This window comes from Eptatretus burgeri, chromosome 13, assembly GCF_056783735.1.
Source record: "Eptatretus burgeri isolate ZD-2024b chromosome 13, Ebu_testis_v1, whole genome shotgun sequence".
Classification (NCBI taxonomy): Eukaryota; Metazoa; Chordata; class Myxini; order Myxiniformes; family Myxinidae; genus Eptatretus; species Eptatretus burgeri.
The window spans coordinates 62471329-62496328 of NC_140973.1; the positions used below are offsets into that span (position 1 = coordinate 62471329).

General features: G+C 41.4%; 1 protein-coding gene across 2 annotated transcripts in view; it reads right to left on the reverse strand.

Moving 5' to 3' along the window:
• Positions 1–25000, reverse strand: part of LOC147014631 (progesterone receptor-like) — a 256608-nt gene that overhangs the window by 75012 nt on the left and 156596 nt on the right. For both annotated transcript variants that reach the window (XM_085852761.1, XM_085852762.1), the window contains exons 3-4: positions 22041–22157; positions 763–1062 (exon numbers count right to left, since the gene is read on the reverse strand). In XM_085852761.1, coding sequence (XP_085708887.1) covers positions 763–1062; positions 22041–22157 — 417 coding nt within the window. The remainder of the gene's footprint in view (positions 1–762; positions 1063–22040; positions 22158–25000) is intronic.

Sequence of the window (25000 nt, forward strand, 5' to 3'; positions counted from 1 at the left end):
GCAGAAGTTTCATGACAATAAAGAGTGAAACATTTGGTGAGTAGGTAGAAACACCATGGAGAGAGAAGAATCAACATTTTGTGTGGCAAGTAAACCCCCAAAGGTATTGGGACAAAGGAAACAAGACCATTGCCTGCAAAATAAAAATAGTTCCATAACTATTAATCGATGGAAATGTCAGAAATATTTCGGTTGGCCTCTAACAAAAACCCTCCTTAGATATTCAGGCAACATTGCCAGATGGCTGAGAAGTAACAGGCTCATTGAATAAGCTTCACCAGTCACAGGACACACTTACATTGGACTGTTCAAGAAAATTACATTTGAACGAGAGGTCTTTCATGTCCATGAAGGTGGTTAAAATTTCACCTGGAAGTTTGATTATAACTATGCTTGCAAACAGCCTTGACAAGCAACTATCAACCTACCAAACAACCAATTTTCTGTCAATTTCAAGAGGGATGATCCGTTATCTCACTCGCCGCCACCTTGATTCTCAGCACGTGCAATCACATGATTATAGATATTTGTCACCGACAATATCAAGGCAAATTTCCTTCAAAATGACAAATCTGAGTACATCAATTACTCTGCCTTACAGAAACAACAGTGCAAGTCATATTTAAAGCACGCTTGTAAATGCAGTGGCGTTCGCGATTCATTTAGCATTAAGGTGCATCATGTAGAATAAAGAATTCGTCTTGCTGGTGAAGGCATTAAGGTAGTAAGTGAATGGGCATTACATCTGGGAAGGAAAGATACCTGGAAGAACTTTGGCCCACTTTACAACTGGTACCAACTGCTTCTCGCACAGGCGGTTGAGGCTTGAAAGCAGGTAGTTCGTGGTGACGGGCTGAGTGTTGTCAAAGCCAGCGTACACGACTTCGGGTTCAATGAAGCGCAGGATGGAGATCAATGAGGGCACGAGGGTGTGGGGGCTCATGGGACTTGGGTGTGAGCCCCAAAACGTCAAGGACTGTCGCATCCCTTCCATTGATGCGCACGCTTGACTCGGCCCTTCCTCTCCGCCTTTCATCTTTCCCGGCTTTTTGGATCTGTGTGCTGAATAAAGGAGAGGCAAGGAAGTTCAAACTTTGTATTTTTGAAAAACAAGTGAATACGCAAAGAGGCGGTTGAGTTCACTGCACCGGAAGCACAAAACACAGTTGTGTGTGAATGCTTTTGGAGGGCAAATCTAATGGAACTTATACATTTCACTAGTTGGGGAAACAAAATTAATAATTTACTTTCGCCATTATAATGGCCAGTTTCACTCAAAAATCACGTAACGAAAATTACATGAAATATAAACAGTTTTTTAAAGGATTATTCATCATGGTTGCAAATAATGCAGAGGAATCACATCACACTTTCTCTACTGTTTTCCTTCCCTAGCTACTCTCTATCATTCGGCTTAGCCCGACTCCCTCCTCAGAGGTGGAATTCCTGACACTATCAGTAACTTTATCCCTCGCAGTATACTAACTACATTCCCTAAACCTCATAACATTCCGAACCGTCCTCTCCCACAAACAAGCCCGTCTCCACATTCCTCTCCAAGAAAACTTACCTTTTGTATCAGCATATTGGCTTTGATATACCTTCACTCACCACTCACCCTAACTTGGTCCATGCACTAATTATGCTAAAGATATTGGGCACCTATATTCCTTCTTCTTCTTCATCTACTTCTTCCATCTCCTGCACTGTCTTTACTTGTTCTGCTTTTGCTTCTTCACTGTCTGTGCCAGTAAACGTTTTTTGCGTTATTTTTAAGTATCATGTGAAAGTGTGCTTTAGCCTTTTAAGGCCTTCCTTTCAAGAGATTTGTATTCAGCACTTTTGACAGTGACAGAGCCAATGAGGCAGAAATGATGCTGTCCTACACTGGTGATATAAACTTGTGAAATATCATCTGGTCATTGCACACCATTTATTTTGGGTGGTGGACCACGGAGATCTCTGCAGTTTTCTCAGGGAAATGCTATCTTGCTGCTTTGTGGCACGTTTGTTTGTTTTTTTCTGATCACAATTTGTATGAAAAGCATGCTTATCGTACTTCGACAATAGCTATAACTGGTGTTTTGAGACAACTATAATCTAATGTAGGGATTGCAGGATAGCGTAGAGGCATGTAGACCCACCCTTGAGCTATCTAGCCTGGGTTCGAATCCCGACCTAAAAACTGTCATCCTGGTGTTCTGCGTGCAGAGAGCCATTGATGTGCGCATTGTCCATCAGAAGGATGTTGAGACAGAGGACCAATCTGCCAGCGCTGATCGTTGATGGACCATAGAGATCCCATGATGTCTTTTATGAAGAGTAGGCAAGTTATCGTCAGTACTCTAAGCATGTAAAAAATATTCTCGAACTTACAGGGGGCATTGCATCAGCAGCAGAGCCACACTGGGAGCAATGATGCAAAACAGCAGTCACATGCTGCACACATGAATTGATGAATCGAATGTGGGTAGATCCTGAAATTATGCATAGTTCTTGGACAATGTATTAATATCTATGCACATGATGGTCACACTCCTAAGTTGGCTGTTTTTCATTTTAGCTTCTTTGATTGAAGCTAAGTGGTGACCTTTGCACAATATCGACAAAAGCGAAGCTTGAGTTGTCATCCAATACCTATATCGAAAGGGTTAACTCTGAAGGCTACTCATGAGCACAGGCTTCAATCCTTGGGTAGAGATTTTCCTCGTATGCCACAGAAAAATAAATGGTCAGCTGATTTTAAGGGGATAGATACAGGATTGAAAATGACCCCCTTGCTGGTTGGCCGGCAAGTGCATCGGTGCCCAAAAATGTTGATGCCGTCCGTGACACGCAGTGATGGAGGACCGACTGCAGGTTAACTGCCTGATACACTGCCCAACACATTGGTATGCAAACCAAAAGAGTTCACCATATTCTGAACAGCACACTTTGGAATGAGGAAATTTTCAATATGGAGAATGCCACAATTTCTCAATGCAGATCAGACATGCTCAGTCAACATTTCTCAGAAGCTTGTGCACCATTGCAAACTTAATCCAGACATCCTTCTCTCCAGATTTATTACTTGGCATGAAACTTGGGTTCATCACTTAGAGCTTGAGTCCAAGCTGAAATCTAAACAGTGAAAGCACCACCAACGAAGTTCTCGGCTGTCCCTTTTGCAGGTAAGGTTATGCTTGGCTTCAGTCTTGGGATGTGGAAGGGATATTGCCAATTGATTGCCTTCCATGTGGACACAATATTCTGGCCTATTACAAACTATGTGATACCATCAAATTTAAATGGCAGGTAGTGTTACGCCATCGAGTTAAGTCCCACCATGGCAATGCGCCAGCTCACACCTCACACATTGCCCTTGAAGCAATGGCTGATTGTGATTTTGAACTGTTACCGCATCCCCCATATTGACCCCATCTGGTACCCAATGACTTTCATCTTCATGTGGACTTCTCAAAATTCTTCTCCAGGGAAGCGCATTTAGGACTGACCATTATGACATGAAAGCCACGGGGAGTTTTGGCGACCCTGGGATTTATCCTTCTAATAAGGTCCGATTCAAGCACTTCAATAACTACCCGCCCAAGTGTATCAGCATTTTAGAGGATTATGTTAAATAATGTGAGCAATGTGAAACCCTACAATCATGCCTTCATGGTGAGGAAGAGGAAAATCAAATAGTTAGAGGAAGAAAATAGCAACTGTGTTAATGAGTTCTTAGATAACATAAGCAGATGTAAAGTTTGCCCAAAACTTTTAAAAGTTTTTATCAAGAACAATTAAGTAGCTGACAGGATACCCAGAAGGTATGCATACTTGCATCTGTGCTGTCTAGCCTGGGTTTAAATGCCAACCCAGCTCTAAACTGGCAGCCTGGTGTTTCACATGCAGGACGAGGCATTAATGTGTGCACCGTCCATCAAACGGACGTAAAGCCGGGTGTCCCATCTGATAGCATATGTTGGTATACATTAACGATGCCACGGTGTGTTTTATGAAGAGGAGATGGGTTATCACCGGCACCCTGAACAAATTACAAGTCTGTACCCAACTCACCTTCAAACGAACAACAGGTCTGGCCAACCGGTTCGTGAAAGAATTGGGCCAAAACGGTTCCCCGGCCACCCCACAAGAATGTGGATCTATTTGGGGATGTTAAAAGAGTAGTAGTGGCATGAAATTGCATAACAGGTGTACAAGACCAAGAGTTGCAGACAGATTTTCCCCTACCTAGATATCATTAGTGCACCAGCTGGGTTTTCCCCACCAATCCAACAATAAAATGGTAATTACCGTGAGATAAGTATGGGTTACCCAACCTCAGAATCCAAACCCTACTTCGGCTAGATTTAAAACAGCAATCTCAGAGATACGAGTAATCCTGGTGTTGACTTCGTGGTTAGGGAGGCTGGCTTGGGATCATAGGGTCTTGAGTTTGAGCCCTGTTCACCGCTAAATTTAATACCAGCTGGGGTTGACTCAGCCTGTCATCCTTCTGAGGTTGTTGACATGAGTACCAGTGTACTGGTATATGGGCACAGCATCAGCGGCACAGCAGTGCCCCAACAAAATGATAGCTGCCTGGCAGCCAAGCTCCCATATGCAAGAAGAAGAAATAAAAGTCCATTGTCACATTCCTTCATGTTAAAAAAATTCCTGATTTCCATGAACATATTTTCCCATTTGAATCCTATTAAAAACATCCATGCAATAGCTCTCAAAGTGCCACCGTCGTTGAGCAGTACGATTACTATATTTGTGCAATGTGAAAATGTTGTCTTATTCCCCATTTGTACAATTTGTTCCAAAACTATAGTTGTGCCATGTTACACTACAGCAGGCATTTATCATGCAATGATAAGCGATGGTACAAATGAGACAAAGCATGATGATGTTTGTGAAAACACATGCCAAATGCATTGTAAGCTGGAGACAAAATTCTTCCCAAGTTGAGCTCAATGAACAGAGAGCGAAAGAGAAGGAAGAGAAAGAGAGAGAGATGAACTGTATTCCTCATGAAGAAAAACTTCACATGGAATGACTTGGGTTGTCTTTTGGAATGAATGCATAAGCAGAAGGTTTTGAGAAAAGAATATAATTAAATAAACATATTTGATTATTTTGAACATTAGCCTGCACTTGCCCTCCCTCCTCAACCCTGGCATTCCAAAATGACAGCAAAGTATATCGTTCACACTTGAGACAAAAAGCTCACAAAACTGAACCTGAAATCGTTAAAAAAAAAACAACAACAAAAAAAACACATGACACTGCAAATAAAGTAAGAAATATGGGAACAAGTTGTCCGTGCCAATTTAGGATTCTTTTTAGTCGATCTTATCTGAGAAATTCTTAAACTGAGTAATGCCATATTTTGTCCTGGAAAAGTTCCACCCCAAGCAAAAACCCAGGAAAAATATTTTTGCTTTCCAGGGTTATCTTGTCATAGATATCGCTGGTATAATGCGGCAGCAGAAATGACTCGAGTCGAGGTGCTTTTCACTAATGGCGGAACAGTCGTGGGCGCAGAAAACGGATGTCTGCGCAGACAATGTCAAAACCACGATGATGGGAGAACCATTTCGTTAATGTCCACCGGCAGTTGGTTAAAAACCCTGAAAGCATATAAAATATAAATTTATTAAATGCCCAACCTCTAACTACATCATATGTATGAATGTCTAGTAAGTAACAAAGCGGTCAAAAAACATTTGCTGGATGAAGATTGCGAAGACTCATTGAGTACTTCTTTAATGGCCCAAATTATTCTCAGATTATTTGGGGGTCGGCAGGGGAAAGTTTTTTGTGCCAAATGTTTCATGAACCGTCTGGCTCGGCTTGACGTTCACCCGAAGGTGATTTTGCAGGAATTTGTAATTTGTTCACTGTGCCGAAGGTAACTCGCCTACTCGACGTGAAAAATACCGTGGGACCTTTAACGTCAACCAACGGCCAGCCCCCTCTGGGTTAAGTTCTACCGAAGGATGACACACATATTGATGAATTGTGCTGCTCGTGAAGCACCAGGGAGAGAGTTTCACGCTGGGTCGGGATTTGAACTCAAGCCAGACAGTTCAAAGGCAAATATGCATACCTCTGAGTTATCAAGCCAGTCCTTTAGAGAGGCTTGTATGATCCAGTCCTGCCAACGGTTTTTAACGAATGCCTAGAAAATGTGACAATATGCTCATCCTGAATTATTTTTTCAAAATAATTAAGTGAAACTAAATATTAAATATACCAAGGGAGTTCTTGATTCTGCACATTCAACACGATTTGTGAGTCGCATCATATTTGGATGTAGGCTTATTAGGGGGTTACTTGTCCCATTCCTCCGGGGATTCTCACTCGATGCGTTTTGCAGCTTGAACGTGATGCAAATCCTAACTTCAAAACACTTGGCCCGTTGGGTATCCGGGATATTTTCCAATGATGGCAAAAGCACAGCCTATTAGCACAGTAATTTAATAATGTACAAGTACAACATCCTGAAAAGGGCTTAGAATTATACCTAATTATAGAATGTTAGTATTTTTTAAGTCACTCCTTAAACAATGTGCATGTTCCATGAACCTGATAGGCGGTGCAATTTCTCGAAGAGAAGTCAAACCAATCAAACGGTATATTCAACATTGATAAAAGTGTTGAAGATAAAGCAGGCATCGCTGACTTAAGGAGAAAAAAAAAAGTAATCAAAAGTAGAAAATATAATTTTGAAGTTTTGACCACAGCACAGCAGTCAGCAGGGATTGTATGCTCATCATGCATGCCGAATGACAAAATGTTTCTCAAGGTAGGGGCGAGACTACACAGGTCTGTAGTCAACTCCAATTCACAGTGTATCACTTGTTTGAAGCCTATACTGGGGATTTCATTACAACTCTACTGATTGTAATCAATTTAATTGATCAACCTTTATCGTGCCGTTGTACGATCGATCAATAGTGCGATCTTTGCTTCAAAAAGGAAAGAACACTCACAACTGCACATCCTCTTTCTGCCCTTTTTGCCCGATTGTTTGCCCGAAGTCATCTTCAATCTACTTGGAAATCCACCAACATCACTGCATTATACATAAAAACGTGCAAAAACCGATCCCCTTAACTACAGCCCAATCAGTTTACTTCCAATCATCAGCAATGTCATGTAATCCATCATTGGAGTTGATATCAAATCCTTCATTTTCTCCCAAGGCCTGATCTCAGATCATCAGTTCAGATTCAGACCAGGTCACTCTACCCTCGACATACTGCTTCTGCTCTCCCAGCAATAGATGTAGGCCCTCAATGTCAGACACAAGATCAGGACCGTCTCTCTAAACATATCTCCAGCATTTGATGCAGTCTGGCATCCTGCCTTGTTCTTCAATCTCTCTGCCTATACTATGGCACGTAAGGCCGACTTCACACATGTCTTAGACTTCCTCGACTCTCATAACCAACGCGTGGAGATCCTCTCATCTCCTCTCCCTGTCAAGACTGGAGTGCCCCAAGGCAATTTGAGTCCAATTCTTCTTTTTCTAAAATAATGAGATTTCACCCACCACATAGCCAAAGGCCACTCAAGGTGGGGGCTACACATAAGAAAGTATAGATATTAAACAGAAAGGAGGAATCGATTGGCATTCATCTTGAATTGAGGTCGGTTTGGATTGAGGGAGAAGCAGGATGCAGGTAAACTGTTTGAAAGTGATGCAGTGCTGGGGAAAAACAACTAGAATAATACCTCATAGTCTTACTATTCGAGACAGATAAAGTGCACGGATGGGAAGAAACTGCCAAACGTGTCGAGCGACTGAAAGGATGTTCAGGTGGAACACTTGTGAGAGACCCTCAGAACACATTCCATGGTAATATCTCCAGAAGAAAATGCTCAAAGAAGCAACAGAGCGGTGGCCTGAGAGATGTTCCAGGGATGATGCCGACTCCTGTCCCACCAGAATGGTAGCAAGTCACTGGATTCTGTCAAGGAGAGATAGGTGATGGGCCGGATGGAGCATCAGCCCAAATATGGCAATAATACTCAATGACAGGTCATATAGTGGCTATATATAGATGGAGCAGAGCAGCTTGAGGAAGGTATTGCAGGGTACAAAATAAGCAGCCAAGGTGCTGGGAGACTCTTTTAGCTATACCAGAGATGTACTTTCCCAGCTGAGGTTTGAGCTGATATTCAATCCAAGCAGACGGATAACAGGAAGTTCATGCAAAGGTGAATAATCCATAGACATGGAAAACAAGGTGATCTTCAACTCGACACAGACAACAAGTGGGACTTTTTTGGTTAAAGTAACAAGCCAGTCTTTTCCACAGTTAATCAGACTCTCTAGTTCCGAATTGAGAGTGGTACTGACATGGACACAGGGAGGAGGAGACAAGGTTCCTGGGTAGGTAGTGTACAGTGTTGAGTCATCTACATCAATGCTTAACTGAGAAAGAATACAATCAGGCAGATCATTCATGGATAGGAAGAACAATACTGGACCCAACACAGACCCCCTGAGGAACACCGGCATTCGTATTATGGACAGTGGATGACTGTCTCTCATGTACCACAGAGATTTGATGAATTGCAAGGAAGTCAGAAATTGTATCAAGCAATTTTCCAGAGATGCCACATGAGTTTAGCTAATGGATGAGGCCCTTGTGCCACACTTAGTCAAAATCCTTCGAGATGTCGAGAGCAACAACCCTGGCTTCTCCATGATGATCCAAAGTCCTAATCGCATGTTCAGTGATTAGAGTTAGAACATCACCACTAGACCTTGAAGGTTGAAAGCCATAATGAATGTCAGTGAGGAGGTTGTGGGTTTCCAGATGAGTCATGAGCTGCCATTTGATCAGGGATTCAAAAACTTTACTTATACAGTAATGGGTAGAAGGCAAATAGGCCGATACTTGGAAGGATCAGATTTCTCACCTTTAAAGACAGGGACTACAGAAGCTCGGTGGAAACACACACTTTGACAGACACAAGTGATACAATTTTAGGAGAACAGAAGACAGTTCAGGTGAACACGTCTTCAAAGCAATTGCAGGGATTCGATCTGATCAAGTAGATTTTGAGATGTCAAGCCCTTGAATAATCTTCCCAACTTTCCTGGGTGTGATGATGATAGTGGAAAGCCTGGTCTCAAGACAGGAAGAACAACTAGGCAGTGGGTGTCCATGGTCTGCAGGTGTGGAGTTTGCCGCAAGATGCTCACCAAAGAGTTTAACTTTATCAGTAGGAGAAGGAAACACTTCAGGGCCATTGAAGAGGACAGGAATCAACGATTGATTCTGGTTGAGAATGCGATGAGCAATTTTCCATAAACCTCTGGAACCTAGCCATTTATTTGAGATAGAATCACAAACAGAATCTCAAACAGAATCTGAATACTGTCACTTTGCATTCTCTAATACAGTAATATCCCGATTTACGAACATCTGATTTACAAACTTTCAATCTTACGAACCAAATTTTTTGATGCCAACAATTCGATTTATGACCTCAAATCATGACATTACGAACTTTTGCTCAACTTCAGTCAACTAAGTTTTCAACTACGAATTCAAAATGTGACCTCATGATCTTTTGATGAAAACTTTTTTTAATCGTGGAATTTGAAATAAACATGTATCTCACAAGAAAACGCCACAGCGGCACTCGCTCACATCTGGGACGATGACGTCAGAGTGTCGCTTCCCTCATTCTCTCCTCCGCAGCTACGTCATTACGTTTGTGCTGAAGTGCAGTGTTAAAGAGCATTTTATTGATTCAAATGTTCTTGTACATTACAGTATGGTACTGTACTCTATTCATCCATAACTATGGCTCATAAAAAGAAGATAAGGGCTCAAGGAAGTGATACGAGTGGAAAAGAGAGACAGGAAAGTGGTATCGTTTAGAAAGTAAACTAGAAATTATAAAAAAGTTTGATGCTGGTTCCCACCTTACAGATATTGTACATGACTTTTGCCTTGAGATTACAACGTTGATTACGAAATGCAACAACAAAGAAAATATAGTGGTATGTGCTCAATGCGTGACACCTTCCAGTGCAGTGAAAATTACCAAAACACTTCGCTCTGTAATGGAAAATAAGGAGTGTTTGCGAAATGTTTCGATTGAAAGGCAAACTCAAAAAAATGTTCCAGTTAACAAGATGGTCATTAAAGAAAAGGCCAATAGCCTTTTCGAAGACTAAAAGAGCAGTAATAGTGAAAGTTCCACAATGGAGACTTTTGGTGGGAGTGATGGGTGGTTTTCATGAATGATGGTGAAAGTTCCACAATGAAGCTTTTGGTGGGAGTGACGGATGGTTTTCACGAATGATGGTGAAAGTTCCACAATGGAGACTTTCGGTGCGAATGATGGGTGGTTTTCACTAATGATGGTGAAAGTTCCACTATGGAGACGTTTGGTGGGAGTGACAGGTGGTTTTCACGAATGATGGTGAAAGTTCCACAATGGAGCTTTTGGTGGGAGTGACGGATGGTTTTCACGAATGATGGTGAAAGTTCCACAATGGAGACTTTTGGTGGGAGTGATGAATGGTTTTCACGAATGATGGTGAAAGTTCCACAATGGAGCTTTTGGTGGGAGTGACGGATGGTTTTCACGAATGATGGTGAAAGTTCCACAATGGAGACTTTCGGTGCGAATGATGGGTGGTTTTCACGAATGATGGTGAACGTTCCACTGTGGAGACTTTTGGTGGGAGTGACGGGTGGTTTTCACGAATGATGGTGAAAATTCCACAATTGAGACTTTTGGTGCGAATGACGGGTGGTTTTCACTAATGATGGTGAAAGTTCCACAATGGAGACGTTTGGTGGGAGTGACGGGTGGTTTTCACGAATGATGGTGAAAGTTCCACAATGGAGCTTTTGGTGGGAGTGATGGGTGGTTTTCACGAATGATGGTGAAAGTTCCACAATGGAGACTTTTGGTGGGAGTGATGGGTGGTTTTCACGAATGATGGTGAAAGTTCCACAATGGAGACTTTTGGTGCGAATGATGGGTGGTTTTCACTAACGATGGTGAAAGTTCCACTATGGAGATTTTTGGTGGGAGTGACGGGTGGTTTTCACGAATGATGGTGAAAGTTCCACAATGGAGACTTTTGGTGGGAGTGACGGGTGGTTTTCACGAATGATGGTGAAAGTTCCACAATGGAGACTTTTGGTGTGAGTGACGGGTGGTTTTCACGAATGATGGTGAAAGTTCCACAATGGAGACTTTTGGTGCGAGTGACGGGTGGTTTTCACGAATGATGGTGAAAGTTCAACTCTGGAGACTTTTGGTGCGAGTGACGGGTGGTTTTCAAGAATGATGGTGAAAGTTCCACTGTGGAGACTTTTGGTGCGAGTGACGGGTAGTTTTCAGGAATGATGGTGAAAGTCCCACTGTGGAGACTTTTAGTGGGAGTGACGGGTGGTTTTCACGAATGATGGTGAAAGTTCCACAATGGAGCTTTTGGTGGGAGTGACGGATGGTTTTCACGAATGATGGTGAAAGTTCCACAATGGAGACTTTCGGTGCGAATGATTGGTGGTTTTCACTAATGATGGTGAAAGTTCCACTATGGAGACGTTTGGTGGGAGTGACGGGTGGTTTTCACGAATGATGGTGAAAGTTCCACAATGGAGCTTTTGGTGGGAGTGACGGATGGTTTTCACGAATGATGGTGAAAGTTCCACAATGGAGACTTTTGGTGGGAGTGATGGGTGGTTTTCACGAATGATGGTGAAAGTTCCACAATGGAGCTTTTGGTGGGAGTGACGGATGGTTTTCACGAATGATGGTGAAAGTTCCACAATGGAGACTTTCGGTGCGAATGATGGGTGGTTTTCACGAATGATGGTGAACGTTCCACTGTGGAGACTTTTGGTGGGAGTGACGGGTGGTTTTCACGAATGATGGTGAAAATTCCACAATGGAGACTTTTGGTGCGAATGACGGGTGGTTTTCACTAATGATGGTGAAAGTTCCACAATGGAGACGTTTGGTGGGAGTGACGGGTGGTTTTCACGAATGATGGTGAAAGTTCCACAATGGAGCTTTTGGTGGGAGTGATGGGTGGTTTTCACGAATGATGGTGAAAGTTCCACAATGGAGACTTTTGGTGGGAGTGATGGGTGGTTTTCACGAATGATGGTGAAAGTTCCACAATGGAGACTTTTGGTGCGAATGATGGGTGGTTTTCACTAACGATGGTGAAAGTTCCACTATGGAGATTTTTGGTGGGAGTGACGGGTGGTTTTCACGAATGATGGTGAAAGTTCCACAATGGAGACTTTTGGTGGGAGTGACGGGCGGTTTTCACGAATGATGGTGAAAGTTCCACAATGGAGACTTTTGGTGTGAGTGACGGGTGGTTTTCACGAATGATGGTGAAAGTTCCACAATTGAGACTTTTGGTGCGAGTGACGGGTGGTTTTCAAGAATGATGGTGAAAGTTCCACTGTGGAGACTTTTGGTGCGAGTGACGGGCGGTTTTCACGAATGATGGTGAAAGTTCCACAATGGAGACTTTTGGTGTGAGTGACGGGTGGTTTTCACGAATGATGGTGAAAGTTCAACTCTGGAGACTTTTGGTGCGAGTGACGGGTGGTTTTCAAGAATGATGGTGAAAGTTCCACTGTGGAGACTTTTGGTGGGAGTGACGGGTGGTTTTCACGAATGATGGTGAAAGTTCCACAATGGAGACTTTTGGTGGGAGTGACGGGTGGTTTTCACGAATGATGGTGAAAGTTCCACAATGGAGACTTTTGGTGTGAGTGACTGGTGGTTTTCACGAATGATGGTGAAAGTTCCACAATGGAGACTTTTGGTGCGAGTGACGGGTGGTTTTCACGAATGATGGTGAAAGTTCAACTCTGGAGACTTTTGGTGCGAGTGACGGGTGGTTTTCAAGAATGATGGTGAAAGTTCCACTGTGGAGACTTTTGGTGCGAGTGACGGGTAGTTTTCAGGAATGATGGTGAAAGTCCCACTGTGGAGACTTTTAGTGGGAGTGACGGGTGGTTTTCACGAATGATGGTGAAAGTTCCACTGTGAAGACTTTTGGTGCGAGTGACGGGTAGTTTTTCGTGAATGATGGTGAAAGTTCCACTGTGGAGACTTTTGGTGCGAGTGATGGGTGGTTTTCACAAATGATGTTGAAACTTCCACTGTGGAGACTTTTGGTGTGAGTGACGAGTGGTTTTCACGAATTATGGTGAAAGTTCCACTGTGGAGACTTTTGGTGCAAATGACGAGTAGTTTTCGCGAATGATGGTGAAAGTTCCACTGTGGAGACTTTTGGTGTGAGTGATGGGTGGTTTTCACGAATGATGGTGAACGTTCCACTGTGGAGACTTTTGGTGTGAGTGATGGGTGGTTTTCGCGAAGGATGGTGAAAGTTCCACTGTAGAGACTTTTGGTGTGAATGATGGGTGGTTTTCGCGAAGGATGGTGAAAGTTCCACTGTAGAGACTTTTGGTGTGAATGATGGGTGGTTTTCACTAACGATGGTGAAAGTTCCACTATGGAGATTTTTGGTGGGAGTGACGGGTGGTTTTCACGAATGATGGTGAAAGTTCCACAATGGAGACTTTTGGTGGGAGTGACGGGTGGTTTTCACGAATGATGGTGAAAGTTCCACAATGGAGACTTTTGGTGTGAGTGACGGGTGGTTTTCACGAATGATGGTGAAAGTTCCACAATGGAGACTTTTGGTGCGAGTGACGGGTGGTTTTCACGAATGATGGTGAAAGTTCAACTCTGGAGACTTTTGGTGCGAGTGACGGGTGGTTTTCAAGAATGATGGTGAAAGTTCCACTGTGGAGACTTTTGGTGGGAGTGACGGGTGGTTTTCACGAATGATGGTGAAAGTTCCACAATGGAGACTTTTGGTGGGAGTGATGGGTGGTTTTCACGAATGATGGTGAAAGTTCCACAATGGAGACTTTTGGTGTGAGTGACGGGTGGTTTTCACGAATGATGGTGAAAGTTCCACAATGGAGACTTTTGGTGCGAGTGACGGGTGGTTTTCACGAATGATGGTGAAAGTTCAACTCTGGAGACTTTTGGTGCGAGTGACGGGTGGTTTTCAAGAATGATGGTGAAAGTTCCACTGTGGAGACTTTTGGTGCGAGTGACGGGTAGTTTTCAGGAATGATGGTGAAAGTCCCACTGTGGAGACTTTTAGTGGGAGTGACGGGTGGTTTTCACGAATGATGGTGAAAGTTCCACTGTGAAGACTTTTGGTGCGAGTGACGGGTAGTTTTTCGTGAATGATGGTGAAAGTTCCACTGTGGAGACTTTTGGTGCGAGTGATGGGTGGTTTTCACAAATGATGTTGAAACTTCCACTGTGGAGACTTTTGGTGCGAGTGACGGGTGGTTTTCACGAATTATGGTGAAAGTTCCACTGTGGAGACTTTTGGTGCAAATGACGAGTAGTTTTCGCGAATGATGGTGAAAGTTCCACTGTGGAGACTTTTGGTGTGAGTGATGGGTGGTTTTCACGAATGATGGTGAACGTTCCACTGTGGAGACTTTTGGTGTGAGTGATGGGTGGTTTTCGCGAAGGATGGTGAAAGTTCCACTGTAGAGACTTTTGGTGTGAATGATGGGTGGTTTTCGCAAAGGATGGTGAAAGTTCCACTGTGGAGACTTTTGGTGTGAGTGATGGGTGGTTTTCGTGAAGGATGGTGAAAGTTCCACTGTGGAAACTTTTGCTGCCAGTGATGGGTTGAAAGTGACATTCACAATTAGGCCAAAAAAAAAAAAATGTTGCATTGGCGTAACCCGCCCGACCCTAAAAATTCCGCCGACCCTACGTTTTTTTATTTGTTTTTTTGCTATCGATTTCAAGTATCTTGTTGATTGCGATCGCGATCGCAAAAACCCGGAAGTGTTTCGGACAGAACCCGCCGACAAAAAGGGTGGTACTCGAGCCAGGGGAGATTTTGGGAGGGATTTATTAGGATTTATGAAATTTTTGGATTTATTATCCAAAAATTTTGGGATTTATTAGGAAAAAAAAAAAAAAAAAAGATCCCGACTGACCTACCCTATTTTTCAGTGACCCGTTACGCCAATGCAACATTTTTTTTTTTTGGCCTTATTATTGAATTTTGGGGTGGAAATTATTATATGTATATATATATATATATATATATATATATATATATATATATATATATATATATATATATATATATATATATATATATATATATACCTATATAGTTGAAAGTGTGTCTGTCTGTGTGTGTGTTTCTCTGTGACCTATGCACGCGAAAAGTACTGGACTGATCCTCACCAAACTTCACATGCTGACAGAACATGTACCCGGGAGTGTCCTGATGTAAAAGAATTGTACTTCCGACTTTCAGTTTCCGAATTATGACGTCATCACCTGATTTCGTAACATTAATTTTTCAAGTTCAGCCGATTGACATGGGGCCAACGCCATTTGCAATAGAATGAAAAAATAATGCTACAGTGAATTGAAGACAATGTCTTCCGACTTCCCGGTTTCCGAATTATGACGTCATCACCTGATTGCATAACGTTAATTTTTCAAGTTCAGCCGATTGCCATGGGACCAACGGAATTTGCTAGAGAATGAGAAATTAATACTACAGTCAATTGAAGACAATGACTTCCGACTTCCCGGTTTCCGAATTATGACATGCATTCGACACACTTGCAAAAATGACCGTATGTATATTATACCGTATAATGATATAATAATCATCTGTAAGTCATATTTTATTAACATTTTCTTTGTTCATTATTGTTAAACCTATGGTTATAAAAACCATTTTTATTGTTACTGTATAACGTTTTTACGTCACTTTGGCCTGGATTCGGGATCAGCGATCAAATAATGTAAATCATGATTAAAAATTATTTTTTGATGATGCGGGAGTTATCTTTATTAAAATCAGTGGAGGAAATATACACCATGCATGATATTTGGGTCTTTCATGTCTCCAACGATGCCTTTATCTCCAGGGACGCATCATTCTCCATGACAAAAACCGGAAGCAAAAGGGTCATAGCCGACGATACGGATTCCAAATTGCCAGGGTATTGTGTTGTTGTTGTTGTTGTTGTTGTTGTTGTTTACTATTCTCTCATGTGCACGCGTTGAGTATGAAGCTCACTACGTTCGCGATTAAATGCTGTGCGGTGTATAAACACGATCGGGTTTGATTTCTATGTTGTGAACATTAAACGCTGTGTGGTGTATAAACACGATCGGGTTTGATTTCTATGTTGCGAATATTAAACGCTGTGCGGTGTATAAACACCATCGGGTTCAATTTCTATGTTGTGAATATTAAACGCTGTGCGGTGTATAAACACGATCGGGTTCAATTTCTATAGGATGTGCGATGAAGGAAATACATGTTGCTGGTGAAAAATAAAAATGGTGGTGGGAAATTAAAAAAATGGTGGTGGTGGTTTGTATATATACATATTACAGATATAAATAGAATGGTGATGGCATATGGCGTATGTGTATAATATTTCATAATTAAATGGTTATGGGCGATGTAGATATTTTATAGAATGGTTATGGGCGTCGGTACGTTGTAACTTCGTATACATAATATAACATAATTTTTTATCAGGATAACAGACGTAAATAAATCAAATACGATGGGCCAGGCTGGGTTATGCCTGACGTATAAATTAAGTCGCAAATGATGACATGAAACCAGCCTCACATTGTTGAGGTATTATGTTTTTTTATCTGATGCGGCAATAAATCTTAACATTTTTGAACTCGAGTCTTCTGCATATAAAACATGGTGGGGAAAATATAATATTATAGTGGTGATGAAAAAAAAATAATAATGGTGGCAGCCTCCACAATTTTACAATTAACTGTGACATATACTCCTTCAGACTCACCGTCATCCACGGGATTCCTGTGCGGAGCACGGGTATCCCTGCTAGTATATATATATATATATATATATATATATATATATATATATATATATATATATATATATATATATATATATATATATATATATATATATATACATATATATACATATATATATATATATATATATATATATATATATACATATATATATATATATACATATACATATATATATATATATATATATATATATATATATATATATATATATATATATATATATATATACATATATATATATATATATATATATATATATATATATATATATATATATATATATATATATATACATATATATATATATATATATATATATATATATATATATATATATATATATATATATATATATATATATATATATATATATATATATATATATATATATATATATATATATATATATATATATATATATATATATATATATATATATATATATATATATATATATATATATATGAACACCAGGCGTAGTGGTGTGCACCTGTAATCCGGCTACTTGGAGGCTTGGGTTGGAGGATTGCTTGAAGACGGGAGCTCTGCACTGGGCCACGCTATGAGAGGGTGTAGGGCAGCCCGGAATCATGGCGAAACCCAATCCTTATCCCTGTGTCGTAAGAGGCGACCAGGGTTGCGTCAGGAAGGGCATCCGGCATAAAACCTATGCCAAATGAGTATGCGGATCATAACGGATGATCCGCTGTGGCGACCCCTAATGGGAGCAGCCGAAAGAAGAAGAAGAAGATTATATATATATATATGGGAACATCACTCCCGATTGACGAACTTTCGATTTAAGAACTACTTTTCAGGAACGCATGCTGTTAGTAAATCGAGATATTACTGTACTTGTTTACTGTGGCTGCTCACAAGACAAAACAAGTGATGTTCCTCAGTTGAGCCGACACGATGATACTGATTTAAAAAGTGTTTGTGATGGACGATAACAGCAGAACAAGCCAGAGTGAACCATGGCTGAGAGTGTGGTTTCACTTTGTAAGTCCGAGAAGGGATAAAGAGGTCCATACCAACACAAATCCACCCAGTAACTTCCTTGGCAGCTTCAAATGGATTGTGACACAGGATAGAGTTCCAGCGAACATCGGCAAGAAAAGAACAAATGGCATCCCAGTCAGCCTTGCTATATTGGAAGACAGTTAGATGGACAGGATGAACAACAGTTGATGGTGAGGAGTAAGAAACCTGACCTTTGATGTTGACATGATCAGAGTTTAATAAAGGGGGGAGAATTCTTGCAGTACAATCCCCAGGATTTGAGCACAATAATAGATCAAGAAGATACCTGTTATCAGTAACTCGATCAGGAATTTGAGTTGGGGCTGAAATGATCTGAGTGAGGACATGCGACAAGGTAAAGTTAAATACACCGACACCAGGAGTTGTGAGAGTGAACTAACCATTCTTTGTGATGAACATTAAAGTCTCCAAAGACCAAAATGTCAGCAGTTGGATGTTGATCGACAGCACCATATCAATACTATCAGTGAGAGCATCGAAAATAGCACAACTAGATGATGATGGAGAGTGACACAAAAAATATAGGTAGCCAGTGGAATGCAAAAGTGTTAAGCGAAAGCAAATAAACTCTCGTGTCGTATCCTCAAGGGAGATGTCATGGCCAAGTGATAGAGAGGCCGAGCTGTTATCAAGCCTATGGAGAGAGAGAGGGAGAGCGAGAGAGAGAGAGAGAGAGAGAGAGAGAGAGAGAGAGAGAGAGAGAGAGAGAGAGAGAGAGAGAGAGAGAGAGAGAGAGAGAGAGGAGAAGAGCCTACAGATAAACTCTCGTATCAATGGAGGCCGAAAATCAAGCCTACGGTGGATGTAGCCAGGCACTGCAAAAGATTCAGACCTCAGTGTGGAGACGAGTTTCATAAAGAGCAAGCAGATCTGGAGAGTTCAGTTTCCAGAAGGATTGGATGACAGAGAAATTGCCACAAACCCCCCCTGATATTAGCAAAGCAGATACCTAGCGGCGTAGACTTAAGTACTCTCAGTGGCGAGACTCAAAATGCAGGTTGAGAATGGGTTTCATTCGATTAAATAGTGGTATAATATATAGAGGAAGAAGGAAGAGGAAAAAAAGGATCATTAGTTCACCAATCTACATGCCACATACGAGGCCACAATGGGAGCCATCAAGAGCCTGAATGAACCCCAAGCCTGAGCAAGGGCACCCTGATGGCCTCGGGAAAGCAACCAGAAGTAGATGCAAGGAGCCACCGTCAATGCATGTCCATGGTAGAACCCTGGCATTTTACACCTGCTGATAGATCAGCCTCTCAATGCATTACCATTGAGCTCAGGATCCTGTACTATTGGGCAGCCATGACCTGCAGCATGTTTTTTAATCTGTACCCTTCAGAGTGATCAGGCTCAGGTTGTCGAATACATGGCTCAATGTACATGAATATAACAATAAACAAGAGCTCCTTCTATATTAAGACCTTATCAATGATATCTCTGACTGAAAAATCCTCTTATCTATTTGCTGATGCCTCCACCCTCCACCCTGACATCCCTCATCCTTCTGATAGACAGGTAGCAGCCTCAGCCCTCTCTGCATAACATGATAGATTCACAAGCTGGCCAAACACTTGGAATATGTCTTTAAAACATGAGAAATCCCACATACTTACTCTGTCTCTCCGAAAGGACTGTCTGGCGAGCCCTCCCATCTATTTTTTTTATTTTTTTTTAAACAAGCCTCTTGAAGAAGTTCAGCCACTCAAATGTTTGGGCCTCACAATCAGCCAGGATCATTTTTTGACAAACACCATATGTAAGTTGGCATCCAAAGCCAATCACTGACTGGGAATCCTCTGGCGTGAAAAATTTTTCCTTGGTACAACTGAACTCTTTTCTACCGACAAGGCCTTAATCCGCAGCTTGATGGAGTATTGTTGCTCTCCCCTCTGGTGTGGTGACCCTGCCTCACAACTTGCTCAGCTTGACGCTGTGGAAACTCAGGCCTTCAAAATCATTGGAATCTCCCATGATGAAGCTGAGCCTATCATTTTCAGTTTGCAGACGGGTCGGTGGTATCTCTATCTTATACCACTTCCCTTCTGGTCTTGCACCCTCTGCCCTTTCCATGTCCCCCCCCCCCACTCCCCTCCTCCCACCCAGGTTTCTGCAGGGCACATGCAGTTTGTAAGTTACCCCCTTCTGGTGAAACTCCCGAAATCCAGATTCACAGTTCACCTCCACTTGTCCCTCTTTTTTTCCCAGCTATGCAATCAACTTCCTCAATCTCTTCAATCTCATTCTTTCCTCGAGGACTTCAAAACAGCTGTTTACCACTATCTCAGGTCCAGAACCATGATCTTTTCTAACCCGATTAACCCTCCCTAAGTACATCTCTTTCCCAGTTTCCAGTTTCTTCTGTGATTGAAGGTTTACAGCTGTATCCATCTTGTTCACCTTCTGTGCCCTACCCTTGCCCTCATTCTTCCCCACATTTTTTATTTCTCCAAGTCTCCCTCGATTTTGTCCTTCATCCCTGCTGTTGGTGTGTCCCCCCCCCCCCGTCCCTCTCTTTATACTGTTTCCTTTGTTCTGTTACATCCTGATCCATTCTATGGTCTAGTTCCTCCACGAGCCTCTACACTGTACACAAACTTATGATGATGGGAGAGGAAGAGAGTGAGTAAAGAGGGAAAAGGAAGAATAAAGACAGAACAAAGGAAGAGATCGTTTATCCTCGGTAAGAAAAACCAAATTCCCAAGAAAAAAAATGCACAAAAAGTCCTTCGCTCGTGCTTTTCAGGAAAATGGAACTCCCATGGCGTACACATCTATGTGGCTTCTGCCAGCTCCTTTATTTGTGCATGGAAATTCGAGATTACACTCTTGGATTTAAATCCTATCAAAACGAGCTCTTGCAAAAGCTATAGCAGGTTTCCTAATGTGAAGTGAAAGAGTGCCAGTTCATTTTCACCTGAATTGATTAGCCTTTCAACGTGAGCCAAGGCTGCTTGAAACTGTTGCAATGTGTGCTTTGAATAATAGGTTTACCGCAGGTTATTCTTGATAATTCAAATTCACCTGAGTTATACCTAAGGGTACGAAAAAAGGTACTTTCTCAGCTTCGGGGAGTTTCAGCGGATGCAAGCATGTTCGAACAAATAATTTTGAAACTGAGTAATATGAGGGTTTAGCCTGGTGTTGGCTTAGCGGTTGAGGTGGGTGGCTTGGGACCTAAGGGTCTTGAGTTTGAGCCCCTGTTACCATTGAATTAACACCAGGTGGGGTTTACTCAGCCTGTCATCCTTCCGAGGTTGGAGAAATGAGTAACAGTGCACTGGGGTAATAACCATTCGGGGTAACCTGCATCGGGGTAAGAGTTGCGAACCGTTCGGGACTGTACTCCTTGCCAATGAAACTGCCTCTGCAGCCCTACGCACCTTTATGGCACGAAAGGAATGGTATTATATTATTATTAATATGAGGGTTAGCTGTGTCTCAACAAAACATGGGTCATACCACAGAATCATAATACCTGCCCAGAGAAGATTCAAAACAATTAAACCATTTTAGAGAACAGAGTTCATAATACTTTCCCTGAATGCTGACACAATCGTGATTCAACGCAACAACACAAAATATTTGGTGCACGAGTTTGTTTGATTTGTCTGTTATTACATCTGTCCTGCCAAGATGGTGCAGAGGTAGTGAGTGCACTGACCTGTGAACTGTGTGGTCTAGGATAAATTCTAGAATCGACTATAAACTGTCGGGTCGATGCTTCGCAGGTAGGGTGTGGCATCACAAAGTGTGCCGTCGCTCCGATGGACCTAAAGCCAGGTGTCCCATCTGCGAGCATTAGCTGGTGGATGTTAAAGATCCCATGGTGTCCTTCAATGAAGAGTAGGTGAGTTATCCCCGGCACACTGATAGAATTCTAAAAAACAAAAGAAACCTTGCCCTAACCTTAAAGGGGCACCGCATCAGCAGCACACTCGTGCTCCCAAACAATGGTGCCTATGAGACAATAACATCACACACCTGCTGTTCCCCAAAATCGATCCCCTATACACTGCGTAGGTTATCACGAACACATCAGGCCATACCTCCCAACACCATGCCAGCATGGCAACACTTGCGTAGGCGGCAGGCCGGACAATTCTTGCGCCGCATTTTGTCGATAATGCAGTCATTACGTCCAGCACAAAGGTAGTTATTCTGACCTGGAAGAGAGAAAGGTGAGAAAAAAATGAAAATGATCAGAGCACCAGTCCCAAATGGAAACCGAACAAAGCAAAGAATAATGCTTTTCCTAATGTGAATAGTGTAATTATTTGATGACCGGCTCAGGGTTTTTCTGAACAGCTTCAACTCGAATACCAAAGCTTTGAATTATTCGTGAGGAAAGTACAAATTCACAGATCCTCAAGAGCAAATAGTTCCACCTGTGGAAGTGAAATCAAAAGGTCAGCACATAAAACGATCTGGGAATTTGGGGTCCTTCAGTGACTCTGCATCATCATTTGCGTGAGAAAATCAGCTTATAATGCAGGGCTTACAGGCAAGCTGCATACAAATTGACATCACGTAACTTGTCAGGTATGAGAGATCAAAATGAAGACCAATTACTGCACCGCAGACCCAAGAAGAAAGCAAGACATAACAAGACACACACACACACACACACACACACACACACACACACACCCACACACACACACACACACACACACACACACACACACACACACACACACACACACACACACACACACACACACACGTAAATAGAGAAAGAGATTTGGAGGTGGGGACCAAATAAAAAGAGAGGTGGGTGTTGTGGGGTAAGGGAAATAAATAGAAAAGGGAAGAGATAGGATTGGGAGAAGAGGGAGAGAAACATCATATGCATATATATATATATATATATATATATATATATATATATATATATATATATATATATATGTATACATATATATATATATACACACACACATAAATCTATATTAATATTTCGGCACGCCCCTTTTTTTGTTCCACCATCAGATTTTTGTTACTGCATGAAATGTAACAAGCTTTGACATATATAATAATATTATTGTCTTCCAAAAGAGGCCCCTCAAAATTTGTTTTGATGATTATGGTAGATAAACAGTTCATGTTCTCCATTTGCAAAATGGGAGGAATTATTGCACAAAAAAAAAAATAAAAATGTTTCCCATTTTTTTTTGGACCACTAAGATGAGTTCGGCTCATAGAATCACGCTCCATTTGGGGAGAAAACAGTTGAGTTCATACCTGAATAATTTGCACTTTCCATGTGCTGTAGTTTCTTCACGAAACCATGACTTTCTGACCAGCTAAAATCTACAAGATATGAATATGTAGACGAAACTGATCCATCCTTTTGGATCACTTCAAAGTAGGGTGCTCTGTAATTTTAATGCGCTCTATGGATCCTCCGGAACTCACGAATGGTACACGTTGTGTAGTCACTAAACTACGTGGTAATGTCATCGAAGTGGAAAACCTGAATGATAATCGATGGATAAAAATGATATAATATATTGTTTAAAATACATTCATGCTATCTGTTACCATATGTTGCCAGTGACGCCCGTCGAAGACTGGCACCTTTACTAATATATATATATATATATATATATATATATATATATATATATATATATATATATATATATATATATATATATATATATATATATATATATATATATATATATATGTAAGCCTGGTGTTGGCGCAGTGGTTAGGGCAGCGGCTTGGGATCCAAAAGGTCCTGAGTTCAAGCCCCGTTGGGCCACTGAATTAATACACCAGGGGGTTGACTCAGCCTGTCATCCTTCCGTGGTCGGCGAAATGAGTACCAGTGTACTGGGCCGGTGTATACCCCGGTTAAAATAGGTGTACCATATCCCTGTGTGTCGTAAGAGGCGACCAGGGTTGCGTCAGGAAGGGCATCCGGCGTAAAACATGTGCCAAATCACTATGCGGATCATACGGATGATCCGCTGTGGCGACCCCTAACGGGAGCAGCCGAAAAAGAATAAGAAGATATATATATATATATATATATATATATATTAATATATATATATATGTATATACACACACACACACACACACACACATATTTATAAATATATATGAATATATGTATGTAAGTACGACAGAGATGGCTGTCCGTTTGTCTGTTTGCAGTTTATGCTGATTGGCTGTTAGAGGTGAGGTGCAATGTGATTGGCTCCGAGCAAGATTGCATAATGTATTGTAAAGGCTTAGAAAAAGCTGATATTCATAATCTGATTCCAGATTTGATGATCGAAACTCATGGCCAAAATAATGATGTCGAAGTGCAGAGTGGGTGGAGGAGGGTGGCTAAGGGGTGGGGAGAAGGGATCCAGCATTGCCTGGCAATGATGTGTACCTTCGCTCGTGTAATTATGTATATGTATGTATATATATATATATATATATATATATATATATATATATATATATATATATATATATATATATATATATATATATATATATACACATACTCGACCAGTCAAAAGTTTCAGAACACCCCCATTTTTCCAGTTTTTACTGAAATTTAAGCAGTTTAATGTTTCAATGTACTCTGAAATTAAAGAATAGAACAAATAAACAATTGCAGATAAAAAAGAAATAATGGAATCCTTTTGTTGAACAAAATTTAATCGAAATTTTTGATTCATCAAAGTAGCCACCTTTTGCAGATAACAGCCGAACATACTCGTGGCATTCTTTCTACAATGGAAATCAAATACTGTTCGAAAAGTTCTTCCCAACACTGTTGCAGAATTTCCCACAAATGTGTTGCACTTTAGGTTACTTTGCATTCACCCTTCTGTCCAGTTCATCCCAAACCAGCTCGATGGGGTTTAAGTCTGGTGACTGTGCTGGCCATTCAATGATTTGAAGCCGACCGTCTTGTTCTTTTCTTCTAAGGTACTTCTGACATAGCCTGGAGGTATGTTTTGGGTCGTTATCTTGCTGTCGGATGAACCCCTGACCA